The sequence below is a fragment of the Oryctolagus cuniculus genome, chromosome 15 (assembly GCF_964237555.1).
Source record: "Oryctolagus cuniculus chromosome 15, mOryCun1.1, whole genome shotgun sequence".
NCBI lineage: Eukaryota > Metazoa > Chordata > Mammalia > Lagomorpha > Leporidae > Oryctolagus > Oryctolagus cuniculus.
The window spans coordinates 42,880,967-42,896,769 of NC_091446.1; the positions used below are offsets into that span (position 1 = coordinate 42,880,967).

The 15,803-nt window shown below is 39.3% G+C and overlaps 1 protein-coding gene across 5 annotated transcripts in view; it reads left to right on the forward strand.

The window, feature by feature from the left end:
• The window catches only part of ATAD1 (ATPase family AAA domain containing 1), a 74,413-nt gene that overhangs the window by 31,346 nt on the left and 27,264 nt on the right, over positions 1-15,803 (forward strand). For all 5 annotated transcript variants that reach the window (XM_051823327.2, XM_008270130.4, XM_051823326.2 and 2 more), the window contains 3 exons: positions 5,838-5,936; positions 7,540-7,660; positions 13,577-13,777. In XM_051823327.2, the coding sequence (XP_051679287.1) occupies positions 5,838-5,936; positions 7,540-7,660; positions 13,577-13,777 (421 nt within the window). The remainder of the gene's footprint in view (positions 1-5,837; positions 5,937-7,539; positions 7,661-13,576; positions 13,778-15,803) is intronic.

Genomic DNA, 15,803 nt, shown 5'->3' on the forward strand with positions numbered 1-15,803 from the left:
GTTAAGAAACAAGGTCACAGTTGAAGTACTACAATTTAAGTATAGGTAGAAGAAATCATTGATACCTTTTAAAACACATTTAAATAGGAACTAGCAAAAAATTAATTATTGTTACATTAGGTAAAAGCCCTTATTACCACTTGTATTTAAATGCTAGAAGATACCTTTTTCTAAACACCCAGAGATAGCAGTCTTCTTTCAGGATTACTGTACTTGTAAATATTCTGTTATGGAAATGTCGAGGAGAAAAGGTCATAAGGAATAGCATCTAGGAAGTCAAGTATTGCCAGATGAGGGATTATTTAGGTGGTGAATAGAAGAGAATTGCACTGAGGGCGAGGATCAGGTGTGAATGTGGAGGAGGAATGTATGGCTTTTGTGGACACAAAGAGAACACAGAATCTAAAAGCTTAGGTACAGAACATTTTGAGGTTATTTAATCTGTGCACCACATTTCATTTTAAAACCAATACAGTTTTCAGATGAAAGGTAAAAGATGAGATGGTTGCATTCAAAGCAGGAACTGTAACCTAGAAATACTTTATGTTGGATTAAATAGGGTATTTATAAATAATTTGTAGCCTGAAGCCAAGAAAGTTTCCAGCTTGTGAAAGGTGGGATATTTAATTGGTAGTGATAGGAGATATACTGACATGGATTTTGTTATACTGACATGGGTTTTGTAGGCACAGGCACATGCTGCTGTTAGGTTATATTTAGATGTAGTAGAGTTTTGATAGGTATGTGGTGAAAGAGTGGGTTGGATTAATTGGAATGTGTACAATATTTAAGAACTTTAAAGTGTAGGGTGAATAAGTTTTAATGTTCTGGCATCTATAAATATATTTTATATATTAATAGGACTATAAATTTCCTGTGATTGTGGTTTAGTAGTCAAAGTCCAGGAAAGATTCAGTACTAAGAATTCTTTATTCACAGGAAGGTCACATACTGTGTCCTTAGTTATTTAACTTAATGTCTTCCTATTTTTAGTCCTGTCATTACATCATAATTCTTCAAAACTTGATTTCTGTTCTTTGAGAAAAAAATAGCTGAAATATTTTGTGAAGGATATATACCGAAACCTTTAAAATCCAGAAATTTCAACTGCCAAGAATTTTTAAGAGCAGCCATCACAGCATGCAAATTTAGAAGAAGGAGCCTTTGTTAACACCAGAAAGCCACTGTGCTCTGCATTGCTGGTTACCTGGCTGTCAGATCCGGGCTTATTGGAGCTGAATCTTTTGTAAAATCAGTAAAATTAATAGGAAATTCATAAGGAACAAGCAGTTAAAGGTGTTGAGGAAAGAAAAACAGTAAGAAGAAAACTAGAGGAGGAAGAAAAACACAGTGCATTGTTGGGTTACTTACATAAACACAGTACAAAAGCACCATAAGACAAAGTCGTTTTAAGCAGTGGTTTTCAAGATACATGTGATAAAATCAGAAAAGAGATACAAGTACAGTAATCCTGAAAGAAGACTGCTATCTCTGGGTGTTTAGAAAAAGGTATCTTCTAGCATTTAAATACAAGTGGTAATAAGGGCTTTTACCTAATGTAACAATAATTAATTTTTTGCTAGTTCCTATTTAAATGTGTTTTAAAAGGTATCAATGATTTCTTCTACCTATACTTAAATTGTAGTACTTCAACTGTGACCTTGTTTCTTAACTAAGTTTAGTTCATCTGATTTTTCACTCTTGTTAATACCTGGTCTGACTTTCTAAAATTATTCTTCCAAAAGGACAGTTATCTTATGAGTCTTAGAACCTGAATGAAAAGAGTATTGCCTCATTTTCTTTTCTGGTGTCCCTTTTCCTGTTTCCTCCCTCATTCTAGGCAAAAATAATATTTCCTACTACCTCAACTTTTTATTTTTTATTTTTATTTATTTTTTAAAGATTTATTTTATTTATTTGAAAGACAGAGTTACAGAGAGAGGTAGAGACAGAGAGAGAGGTCTTCCATCCGCTGGTTCACTCCCCACCCCAGGTGGCCACAACGGCTGGAAGCTGGGCCGATCAGAAGCCAGGAGCTAGGAGCATCTTCCATGTCTCCCATGTGGGTGCAGGGGCCCAAGGACTTGGGCCATCTTCCACTGCTTTCCCAGGCCATAGCAGAGAGCTAGATAGGAAGAGGAGCAGCCGGGACTAGAACCGACACCCATATGGGATGCTGGTGCTTCAAGCCAGTTCTTTAACCCGCTGCGCCACAGCGCCAGCCCCTCCTCAATTTTTTAAATAATATTCTACATGGAGAAAAAAATGAAATAACATGAAAGGGTAAAGATAGTATGAAACGGTTTTAAAAATATCGGTATATAGTAGAAAGTAATTTGACCTCACTCCCCAGTCCATTTTCTCTCCACAGAGATAACAGTCACTTGAAGGAACCCACTTTAAGAAACAAACAAACACTGATGCCTTGAAAATATAATTGTTTTTGTGCCATAAACAATAAAGCAGTGTATAAATAGACATCTTTTGAGTAGTTCACTCAGTACTTTTGTTTTTCTAAGTTAAAAGTTTAGAAAAAGAGCCTCGTTTAAAGGTGTAAAGCTAGACAATTGGATAACTTGTTCCTGGGATGCAGCTAGTTAGTGGTAGTTGTGGTGTGTTTTCTGGTGCTTGCTTTTCATGTATTTGTTAACTGTGTTCTTTTCCTAATGATGAGTGTGTTTCAGCAGAACATGAGCTTTGAAATTAGACATCAAAGTTGAGCTCTGGTAATACCACTTTCTAGATATGCAATCTTTAGTAGGTTTTTTTTTTTTTTTTTTTTTAAGATTTATGTATTCATTTGAAAGGCAGAATTACAGAGGGGCAGAGGCAGAGAGAGAGAAAGAGGGAGATCTTCCATCTGCTGGTTCACTCGCCAGCTGGCCACAACAGCCGGAACTGCACCGATCTGAAGCCAGGAGTTTCTTCCGGATCTCCCATGTGGGCACAGGAGCCCAAGGAATTGGGACATCTTCTACTACTTTCCCAAGCCATAGCAGAGAGCTAGATCAGAAGTGGAGCAGCCAAGACTGGAACCTGCTCCCATATGGGATGCCAGCACTACAGGTGGTAGCTTTACCCTCACTGCCACAGTGCCAGCCCCAGTAGTTGTTTTAATTCTCTAATCCTTGATCCTTATTTGAAAAGTAAAAATAATCATAATGGTTTTAGGGGGCTGGCACTGTGGCACAGCGGGTTAAAGCCCTGGCCTAAAGCGCTGGCATCCTATATGGGCTCTGGTTCTAGTCCCAGCTGCTCCTCTTCTGATCCAGCTCTCTGCTGTGGCCTGGGAAAGCAGTAGAAGATGGCCCAAGTCCTTTGGCCTCTGCATCTAAGTGGGATACCCAGAAGAAGCTCCTGGATCCTGGCTTCGGATTGGCACAATTCCGACAGTTGTGGCCATCTGGGGAGTGAACCAGCGGATGGAAAACCTCTGTCTCTGTCTCTACTTCTTTCTGTAACACTTTCAAATAAATAAATCTTTAAAAAAATCGTAATGGTTTTAGGGTTGATTGTAAAATATCTAGCACAGTGCTAGCTATTAGTGGATGCTCAGTAAACATTAATTCTTTCCCCTTTCTTTCAATGTTATTTTATGAATACAATCTGAAGCCATTGTTAAAATGGGACTGTTATTGCAAAAAAGATCTTAGGTAAAGTTGACAATATAACACTTTCTGTCTCTGTAAACTAAACAGTGTAGTTGATTACTTTTATTTAGAAAATTCCAGGTATACATAAAAGCTGTTATTTAAAGCAAGAGACAGTGTGGCATAGAGTAAAAATGTCAGGGCAAGAGTTGGCATGTGGCATAGTGGGTTGTGCAGGGGATTGAATCAGTCCCCATATGGGATGCCAGCATTGCAGTCGGCAGCTTAACCTGCTGTGCCACAGCGCAGTCCCCAGCCCAGCACCAGACATAGCCACCTCCACTTCTGATCCATGTGGGAGACCAGGATGGAGTTCCTGACTTCTAGTTTTGGCCTGGCTCAACCTTGGCTGTTGTGGCCAGACTTCTGATCCATGTGGGAGACCAGGATGGAGTTCCTGACTTCTAGTTTTGGCCTGGCTCAACCTTGGCTGTTGTGGCCAGATGGGATAGAACTAGAGAATGGAAGATCTCTCCGTGTCTCTCTCTGTCTCTCCCTCTCTCTGTACCTTTGCCTTTCAAATAAGTAATCTGTTTTTTTAAGGAATCTGGAAGAGGCTCCTTTATCTATAGATGATTTTATAGGAAGCATATAATGTGAAATTTACCCAATTTGGTTATCCAATGTGGTTCATAGCACTATTTCTTAAAAGGTAATATTGAGATATAATTACAATATAATATATTCTAATCTCCTAGCCAAACTATAACTATAATGCTGTAGGGTGTGAATTTGCTTTTAGAGTAGCCATATTTTTGGTACATGGTAAGATCCTATGTAAGTAAAATCTTTTTAGGAAAATGCTACAACAAAAATTCAAGTAAATGTGGTTTACCAGAGAAATTTCTAAAATGTTTGCTTAATTGAAATTTGAATGTTATATGTAGACATAAAATTTGTTTTTAATTAGTTTTCACTTTATTTTTAAGGCAGAATGATCTCCTATCCACAGGTTCATTTCCAAAATACTGGTAACAGCCAGGGCTAGGCCAGGCCTGAAGCAGGAGTCTGGAACTCAAGCTGGGTCTCCCACATGAGTGGCTAGGACTCAAATACTTGAGCCACTCATCCCTGGTATCTGCTAGGGTATTCCTTAACAGGAAGCTGGATTGGAAGCAGAGAACTTTACTTCTAGAACAAGTCACTCCAGTGTGGGATACAGGCATCTCAAGTGGTTCTTAACTGCTGCACCAAATGCTCACCCCCTATTATGTACAGATTTTTATAAATATTCTTTAGTGATAACAACCTTCCATCTTATGTGGAAAAATGAAGGCAGATATGTGTGGTCGCTAGAATGTGGACTTAAAGAGTTGGAATGCATGGATTCAGGTCTTGCCTCTTCCATTTGCTGACTTTTAACCTGAGGCAAATTACCTAATTATGCTAATCATCAATTTATTTTTCTGTGATAGAGGGAAATTTGTACCTATTTTATAGGATTACTAAGGAGATTCATTGAGTTAATCCATTTATTGTTTTGGCATATTTGGCACATTCAGTATACTTATTTTTATTCAAAGCTTTGTTTCATTGCTAGAATTCAAAGATTTAATGTTAATTTTGCCCTGCTTTGAGAAAATCTACATGTATATTTCTAATTTAGAATTACTTTTATTAACTCTGATTTTCTAGCCTTAGGAATTGATGTCAACTAAAAAGAATATTATCTCAAGACAATTTGAAATTAGATATGGTTGGGCACCAATTGCAGCTATCTGGATAATTTGAAGGAAGTTGAATATCTGTTTCAGATGCTCTCTTAATTTAATGAAAGAAACTCTAATTGCACATTCCTTGGTATCCTTAACTCCTTGGCCTTCTTGAGATTCACCTATACCTATCATGATAATCTTGCTAGGAAAGAGAAACCAAACTGTACCTTACGGTCTCATCAAAGCTTGGGAAGCTATATTTGGAAGTACATGATCTCTTCAATCATGTATCCTGTTTTCTCATTTCTTAAGAACTGATTAAATTGCTTTGATTTCTGTGGAGTGAAACTTCAAGTTTTTTTCCTTCACCTAAGGCCTCACAGTAGGGAATAGTAGGATTAGGGGGCCTAGAATATCCTGGGAAAATTCTTGTATGTGTGTTCTTTGCTATTTAGACTTTATATGTGTCTGTTTTGAAGTGCCAGTATCTAAATATCAAACCAAAGGAGGTTGCTTGTTCTTTTCTTTCTAGGCAGAAAAATTGATGAAGCAAATTGGTGTGAAAAATGTGAAGCTTTCAGAATACGAAATGAGCATTGCTGCTCATCTAGTAGACCCTCTTAACATGCATGTATGTATCTTTGATGTTAAAATTTATTTTGTCTGGTGTTTTCATGTCAAAAGTCTTGAAGATCATGACCAGATTCAGTGACTGTCTAGGAGGAATTGTAGGACTTAGCATATAGTCCTACTCAGGGATATGATTTGTTATACCAAACAAATACAGGGCAGAATCAGTGGAGAAAACCAGGCATGAGTTACAGTCTGGAGGAAGCCAGGTCCAAGATTCTAAGACTTCTCTCCAAGTGGAATAATACAGAGTGTGCTTTATTATTACATCAGCAAGTTGTGTGACAGCACATGCAAAATTATCTGCCCTGGAAACACACATACATCTACCAAACAGATATTTATCAAAACCCTTATCATTTTCATCAAAAGTTAGGCACAGTGAGCTGTTCTTGTTGGGAATTGGTGGGGCCCTCCCAAAATCTAAGTTCCCAGATGATTTTCTGTTTGAGTCTTGGTTTCTTTATGTATAACCTGAGGACAATATAACAATACCTGTTAATAAAGATTTTTTTGAGCATCAGATAATGTATAAACTCAGAGTTCTGAAATGAATTTTAAAATCACTGATAAATATACTAGAATATATTTATTGAATATATTATTAGTCATATAAATAGTACAGAGTTTAATATTCTCATCTCCAAATCTAGCAAATAAAATCTACAGAATTTTTTTATAAATGTATATAGAGAGACATGTACAAACTCTACAACAAAGCCTCTATTTGAATTTGATTTATGAATTTACAAATCCGAGTAACTGTACTAAAATAGTCGTTATGTTGTAGCCACAATAAGTGTATGATTTCTTTTTCAAATTGGCTGCTGGTTTCTACTTTGCCTTTTTTACTGTCCTTTTTGTTTTTTTTTTTAGTTGTAAAGAAAGTAAATATGGCATAAACTAGTTTCTGTCTGGTCCTTACTTCCCACCCCTTTATTATGCTAGATTAAAGCTAGTTTGATTGCTTTTTTTGTTTCTTTTAGTTAATTTGCCCACCAAAATTTTTAAAGTTAAGTCAGAAGGTTTTCCTTCTCTTTTTTTTAAAAAAGATTTATTTATTTACTTGAAAGCCAGAGTTACACACAGAGAGAGGAGAGAGAGGGAGAGGTCTTTCATCCGAAGGTCCACTCCCCAGTTGGCTGCACAGCCGGAGCTGCGCTGATCCAGAGCCACGAGCTTCTTTCAGGTCTCCCACATGAGTGCAGGGGCCCAGAGACTTGGAATATCTTCTACTGCTATCCCAGGCCATAGCAGAGAGCTGGATCAGAAGTGGAGCAACCGGGTCTCAAACTGGCTCCCATATGGGCTGCCAGCACTTCAGGCCAGGGTGTTTACCCTCTACGCCACAGCGCCAGCCCCTGTGTCTGATTTAGTGCCTTTTTTTTTTAATAGTAGGAAGTTGATAAATTCTTTTTTCCAATGTCATAGCAATTAATTTCATTATTGCTATGGAAGGTTTTTACTCATATTAATATATAACTTTTAGTCTTTTTATTATTTGTATGCAATCATCAGATTAAGGTTTGCCATTTGTGGAGAAACTTTTACTGTTGTGAATGTGTATTATTTGTAAAATTCATACTGACCATAATTTTTCCCAGGTTACTTGGAGTGATATAGCAGGTTTAGATGATGTCATTACGGATCTGAAAGACACAGTGATCTTACCTATCAAAAAGAAGCATTTGTTTGAGAATTCTAGACTTCTACAACCTCCGAAGGGTATGGTAAAAATTTGTATTTGCCTAAATATAAACATTTTGCCTAAATGAAACATTTTGCCATTATAGAACTGGTTTTTGTGAAATCTGATTTTGAAAGAATATTGAGGTCCATGAACTCTTGTTTTTTATGAAGACTTATTTATTTATTTATTTGAAAGTGACAGAGGGATAGGGAGACACAGAGAGAGAGAGGTGATCCATTCTCTGGCTTTACTACCCGAAAGTCAGCAATAGCTGGGGCTGTGGCATGTCCAAGCTAGGAGCCAGGAACTCTATCTGGCTCTCCTACATAGTTTATAGGAACTGTGTCAACTATGTGTGGGCCAATGTCTGTTGCTTTCCGGACACATTAGTGGGAAGTTGAATGGGAAGTGCAGAGTAGCTGCGTTTGAACCAGGCGTCTCCTGTATGGAGTGCAGTTGTCTCAAGCTGTGACTGAACCTTATGTGCCAAAATGCCCACCACAAAATAATAGTTTTAAAATAATTACTAGTTCTTCAGCTTCTGAAATTTAGATAAACTCCTTTCCCTGTGGTTGCCTGTCAAAGTAGTTCCCTTATTTCAAAGTAACTTTTATTATTTCCAAGTAAATTAAAATTCAGCAAGTTAAGATTTAAGAAAGTCCAATGTCACAATATGGCTTTTTCTTTTTGTTTTCAAGTTAAGACATCCTTTTTGTTATTTCATAATTCTAGTAATTCATTTTCCTCCTAATGTTCTTCATTATTTTTAGAGTATAGTGATTCTTTATAGGAAATAATTAACTAGAAATAAAATACAATTATTTGAGGGGAAACTTCGTAATTTATACTTAGTAATCACTTTGAAAATGTAGAACTGAACTAGGGATGCTTATAATTGCATCCTAAAATGTAATCCTTTTATTCTTTTTCATGCAATTATTAATCATACTTAAGTCTTCTTAAATACAGTTTGAATAAAGCTTGCATGAAAACTTACAGAAAGAAAGGTTGGTCACAAATAAGATGGTATATTTGTTACTAATGAGGATTGTCTCAAATCTGGATCTATTCGTTGTAAGTACTTTCCATCTTCAAACTAAATTTTTTCTTGTATGTGTCTTGTAGTTATCAGCTAAAACCATCCATCTTAAAAAGGATTTGAATTTTTCTTTAAATATTTACTTATTTATTTTAGAGGCAGAGAGAGAGGACAGAGAGATATATATCTTCCATTTGCTGGTTCATTCCCCAAATGGCTGCAACAACCAGAGTTGGGCCAATCCGAAGTCAGGAACCTGGAGCTTCTTCCAGGTCCACCACATGGGTGCAGGGGCCAAGCATTTGGGCCATCTTCCACTGCTTTCCCAGGTGCATTAGCAGAAAGCTGGATCAGAAGTGGAGCAGCCAGGACTCGAACAAGTGCTGCAGACAGTGGCTTTACTTGCTACGCCACAGTGCTGGGCCCTGAATTTTTTTTTTAATTGTTACTTTGTTATTTAAAATGTGGAGTTATGGGGAGGGGAGGATCAGGGTAAGGGTCCGGCTGGGAAGAAGGGAGGGAGAAAATAGAGACAGAGAGACAGAGATTGAGATCAATCTGTCTTGCTTTCCCTGGTTCACTCTCCAGATGGCCACAGTATCCAGGATTGGCCTAGCTGGAGCCAGGAGCTTTATCCAGACCTCCCACGTATGTGGCAGGGGCCCAAACACTTGGACCATCTTTGGCTGCTTTTCTCAGGCTGTTAGCAGGGAGTTGGATTAGAAGTAGAGCTGCAGGGACACAAACTAGTACCCATTTAGTATGCCAGCATTGAAGGTAGCGGCTATACCCGCTATTCCACAATGATGACCTTAGAGGTTTGAATTTTTAATCCTCTGTAAAAATAGTGTTTATTTGTAGAAATGGGTTATAAAGGTATCCGATTAAGCTCAAGAAACTAGTTCCTGGGTTGCAAAACTAGTAAAGCCTGTGCCTTACATTGATTTGCAGAATCACCCTTCATATTTATTAATACTGTGGAGATCACTTAAGCAAAAGATATAAAAGATGCCACTTTAAATACTATCGCTAGATTCCCTGATAATGTGTCAGATGAGACGGCATAAATCTTAATCAGTTACTCTTAACGTACATGTAAAAATGGGGCTAAAACAGTTTAATGAATAATAATAAAGAATAATCATATAACTCTCACTGAAGTGAAGAAGTGACAGTGAGAAGTGAAATACCGCCAGTTTCTCATGTGCACTTTGTCACACTTCGTTCAGCAGAAGATGATGAGATTCAAAGTCAGTCGTTGTATATTGAATCTTCAGATACTAGTAACTGCTCAAACAGTAATAATACTAGTTATAATCCATGAAAGGAAATAATTGGAAAAATTTCTGCTAAAAAATACAAAAACTAAACAAGTAGGAATAAAATATTCAAAATGATAAGTGAATACTTTAAACCAAACACATTCTAAAAGTACTGCATATGTTTATGAAGTGATGGTATAGCTGCAATGTGTACAAAATGTAAAGGTTTTTGCATCAATACTTTGTTTTAAAAACTAAGGTTTAAGTAATATGCATATAAAAATTTGCTAGTAGATGCATATTCCTTTTTTTTTTAAAGATTTGTTTATTGGTTTGAGAGGCAAAATTACAGACAGAGAGGGAGAGACACTGAAAGAGGTCTTCTGTCTGCTGGTTCACTCCCCAAATGACAGTAATGGCTGGAACTGGGCAGATCTGAAGGCAGGAGCCAGGAGCTTCTTCTAGGTCTCCCCCATGGGTGCAGGGGCCCAAGCAGTTGGGCCATTTTCTGCTGCCTTTGCAGTAGGGAGCTGGATTGGAAGTGGAGCACCTGGGACTCAAACCAGCACCTATATGGGTTATTGGCACTGCAGGCAGAGGTTCAACCTGCTGTGCCACAGCTTCTGCCCCTTCACCTTCCATGTTAAATTGTGTGATCAAATGCTGAAATGTAGGAATTCCAAGCATCTGCAGTCATCCTATGTGTTTTCAACTGTAAATGAAATGGCATTAGATTTGTATTCTATTTTTTTTAAATATTTATTTATTTGAAAGGTGGAGTTAGAGAGGCAGAGGCAGAGAGAGAAAGAAAGAAAGTCTTCCATCGGGGCTGGCACTGTGGTACAGTCGGTTAATCCTCCATCTGCGGTGCCAGCATCTCATATTGGTGCCAGTTCTAGTCCCGGCTGCTCCTCTTCCAATCCAGCTCTCTGCTATGGCCTGGGAAAACAGTGGACAGCCCAAGTGCTTGGGGCCCTGCACACCTGTGTGGGAGACAGGGAAGAGGCACCTGGCTCCTGGCTTCAGATCAGTGCAGCTCTGGCTGTTGTGGCCATTTGGGGAGTGACCCAATGGAAGGAAGACCTTTTTCTCTGTCTCTGTCTCTCCCTCTCACTGTCTGTAACTTTGCCTCTCAAATAAATAAATAAAATCTTAAAAAAAAAAGAATGTCTTCCATCCAATGGTTCACTTCCCAAATGGTGACAACAGCCAGGGCTGCACTGATCCAAAGCCAGGAGCCAGGAGCTTCTTCCAGATCTCCCACGCAAGTGCAGGTGCCCAAGGATTTGGGCCATCTTCCACTGCTCTCCCAGGCCACAGCAGAGAGCTGGATTGGAAGTGAGAGCAGCCGGGACTCAAACCGGCGCCCATATGGAATGCCAGCACTGCAAGTGGCGGCTTTACCTGTTACGCCACAGTGCTGGCACCTGGATTTCTATTCTTTATTTTTTCACATGGCTGTTCCAAAGGAACATGTCAGTAAGATGTTTAAATTGTAATCAGCTTAATAAATAAATCCATTTTAAGCTCCTAAATTAGCTTAATTAAAAATTGTAAAACTAAGGCAAGTGCTTGGCCTAGCAGTTAAGCTGCCTGTCTGGATGTTTGTATTCTATATCAGAGTGTCTGGATTTGATTCCCTACTCTGGCTCCTGCATCTGGCTTTCTACTAATACAGACCCCGGGGAGACATTGGTGATGGCTCAACTACTTGGCTTCCTGCCACCCAGGTGGGAGACATGGTTGAATTCTAAGCTCCTGGCTTCCATACTGGTACAGCCCCAGTCATTTGGGAAGTGAACCCAGCAAATGGGAGGGGTCTCTCCTTGTCTCTGTCTCTCTGCCTCTCAAATAAATAAAAAATTTTAAAGGTTGCTTGAAAATATTAACATGTCCTGTCAGAGCTTATGGATTTGCATTTTAAAATCTGCTTTAGAAAAGTTTAAAGTAAGTAAATTCGAGTTAATTGGTATTATGGCTTGAATTTTTTTTTTTTTTAAGATTTATTTATTTATTTGAAAGGGAGAGTTACAGAGAGGCAGAGGCAGAGAGAGAGAGAGGTCTTCTATCCACTGGTTCACTCCCCTAAATGGCTGCCACAGTTGGAGCTGGACTGATCCAAAGCCAGGAGCTTCTTCTGGGTTTCCCACTTGGGTGCAGGGGCCCAAGGACTTGGGCCATCTTCTACTGCTTTCCCAGGCCTTAGCAGAGAGCTGGATTGAAGTGGAGCAGCCAGGACAGGAACTGGTACCCATATGGGATGCTGGCACTGCAGGCAGTGGCTTTGCCAGCTACACCCACAGCACTGGCCCCTGGCTTGAATCTTAAAGAACTGTTTATATCAACAGAAAAATCTTTGTATGCCTGAAGAAGTTTGAGCATTAATTTGAAGTGCCCAGTATGAAAAAATTTTTTAGGTTGGTGGAAACATCCAACTCTTAGATCCCTTGTATATTAAAGTATATACTGTAAGTTATATTTAGCAAAAAATTACTGTCAAAGGAAAAAGTAGATTAAAATTACAGTTTAGGGGCAGACATTTGCACAGCACTTAAGACATTGGTGGGGATTCTCATATCAGAGTGCCTGAGTTTGAGTCCCAGCTCTGCTCCAGAGTCCATCCTCATGCTGATGCACATCCTGGGAGTCAGCAAGTGATGGCTCAAGTGGTTGGATCCCTGCTGCCCATATGGGAGACCTGGACTGAACTCCTGGCTCTATGCTTTAGCTTAGCCCAGCCCACAGGCATTTGGAAAGGGAGCTGATGGGGACTTCGTCTCTCTCAGTAAAAATAATATTTTAAAACTGCAGTTTTATTCTTTGGAAATTAAAAGTGATCATTTATTTTCCTTTTAGGAAAAATCATTATCTGGAAAAAGGCACATATCCTTTTTTTTTTTTTTTTTTTTTTGACATGCAGAGTGGACAGTGAGAGAGAGACAGAGAGAAAGGTCTTCCTTTGCCGTTGGTTCACCCCGCAATGGCCGCTGCGGCCGGCACGCTGCGGCCGGCGCACCACGCTGATCCGAAGCCAGGAGCCAGGTGCTTTTCCTGGTCTCCCATGCAGGTGCAGGGCCCAGGGACTTGGGCCATATTCCACTGCACTCCCGGGCCACAGCAGAGAGCTGGCCTGGAAGAGGAGCGACTGGGACAGAATCCGGCGCCCCGACCGGGACTAGAATCTGGGGTGCCGGTGCCGCAGGCGGAGGATTAACCTAGTGAGCCGTGGCGCCGGCCAACACATATCCTTTTGGCTAAAGTCTGAGCAGTAGCAAAGTGATATTTGCCACAGTCTGTTTTGATGTTGTCTCATCTCTGTTGTTATTTATTAGCTTATAAAGGTAGAGAGCATTAGATGATTTTGTTTGTCCACCATTGATATATGGGGTGAATTTAGATTTCAAGGTGTCATTAGTATTCCTTTTATGAAAGGAGGAGGCACATGGGTGCTGAAATCACCAAATACATGTCCTTGGTAACATTGAACTTAGAACATAGAACCTTTCTTTTTATTGCTTTCTTCTATGTAAAAGCACAGTTGAATAACAAAATTAACAAAAGCATAATTGAATATTGGGAAAATTCTATGCGGGCAGAATCAGCATTATATTGATTATCATATAAACTAATGAAATACTATTAATTTCTAGGTGTGCTTCTCTATGGGCCTCCAGGCTGTGGTAAAACATTGATTGCTAAGGCGACAGCCAAAGAAGCAGGCTGCCGATTTATTAACCTTCAGCCTTCAACACTGACTGATAAGTGGTATGGAGAATCTCAGAAGTTGGCTGCTGCTGTTTTTTCTCTTGCCATAAAGCTACAGCCATCCATCATCTTTATAGATGAAATAGGTATGTTTTCTATGTGAGTATTTGAAAGAGCCTTTTTAAAAGTGGTATTTAGATAACCAGATCTAATTTTTAACATTTATTAAACCCTGTTAATAAAATAAAAGACTTAACCAGCATCCTAATATGCTTGTTTGCTATCTGGATTTCTTCTGTGGTAAGGTGTTCAAATATTGTACCCATTTTAAAATCAGGTTGTTTTCTTGTTGCTGAATTCTTTTTTTAAGGATTCATTTATTTATTTGAAAGGCAGAGTTACAGAGAGGCTGAAGCAGAGAGAAAGAAAGAAGTCTTCCATCCATTGCTTCACTCCCCAAATGGCCACCATGGCCAGTGCTGGGCCGATCCAAAGCCAGGAGCTTCTTCTAGGTCTCTTGCACGGATGTAGGGCCCCAAGGCCATCTGCTGCTGCTTTCCCAGGCCATAGCAGAAAGCTGGATCAGAAGCAGAACAGCCAGTTCTTAAACCAGTGCCTATATGGGATGCCAGCACCATAGTGGCAGCTTTACCTACTATGCCACAGTGCTAGCCTCAGGTTGCTGAATTTTATTTTTTTCAGATTTATTTATTTACTTGGTAGGTAGAATTACAGACAGAAAGAGGGAGAGACACAGAGAAAGACCTTCCATTTGCTGGATCACTCCCCAAATGGCCCCAACAGCTGGAACTGGGCCCATCCGAAGGCAGCAGCCAAGAGTTTCTTCCAAGTCTTCCACGTGGGTGCAGAGGCCCAAGCACTTGGGCCACTCTGCGCTGCTTTCCCTGGCCATAAGCAGAGAGCTGGATCATAAGTGGAGCAGCTGGGTCATGAACCGGCGCCCATAAGGGATACCAGTGCCGCAGGCAAAGGCTTAACCTACTGCATCACAGTGCGGGCCCCCAGTTGCTGAATTTTTAAGAATTTTTTTTGTGTATTTTGGATACAAGTCACTTATTAGATATATCTTTTGCAAATATTTTTTCCCAGTCCATGACTTGTTTTTTAATTCTGTGGACAATGTCTTTTGCAGACAAGAATTTATTTATTTTAATAAAATCATTTTTTTTCTTGAGAAATCATGCTTTTATTGTTTTATGTAGAAACTCGTCACCAAACCAAAGGTCCCCTCCAATGTTACTTCTAGAAGTTTTATGGTTTTGCATTTTGAATTTAGTTACATAGTCTATTTTGAGTTTATTTTTGTGAGAGGTATGAAATTTATGTCCAGATTTTTTTAAATTTATTTGACAGATAGACAGTGAGAGAGAGAGAGAGAGAAAGTCTTCCTTCTGTTGGTTCACCCCCAGAATGGCCTCTACGGCTGGAGCTACACCGATTCAAAGCCAGGAGCCAGGTGCTTCCTCCTGGTCTCCCATGCGGGTGCAGGGGCCCAAGCACTTGGGCCATCCTCCACTGCACTCCAGGGCAGCAGCAGAGAGCTGGACTGGAAGAGGAGTAACCGGGACTAGAACCCGGCGCCCATATGGGATGCTGGCACCGTAGGTGGAGGATTAACCAAGTGAGCCACGGTGCTGGCCCCCCTGGATCTTTTTTTCTTTTTGGCATGTGGTATCCAATTATTGTGGTATCATTTGTCAAATATGCATTAACTATTTAAAAAAGGTTTTATTCAACTTTTTTTTAGTGGTTACATATGTCTTTCCATCCTCTTATCATTTTGAACACTTGGCAGCACACAGGTAAATACTTAGAAGCACAATCACTGGCTCATGTGGTAACACTTAGCTTTAATATCTTAATCATGTCTTTGGAGTTAACACTAATCCATTCATATTTAATGTAATTATGATGTACTTATTTATACTTATCCAGTTAAGGTTTTCCTATTATTTTAAGCAGTCATCTTGTCAAAACCACTTCTTATTTGTGTAGATAATTAAGGGAGTTAAGTAGTCAGGTACATTTATAAAATTTATCTTTAAAAATAAGCAAATTATAAATGATTATTCTGGACTTTTACATCTAGAGTAGATAGATTACTTCAATTATGTTCAATTAGTTCAATGGTGGGACAGATTGTATGAAACT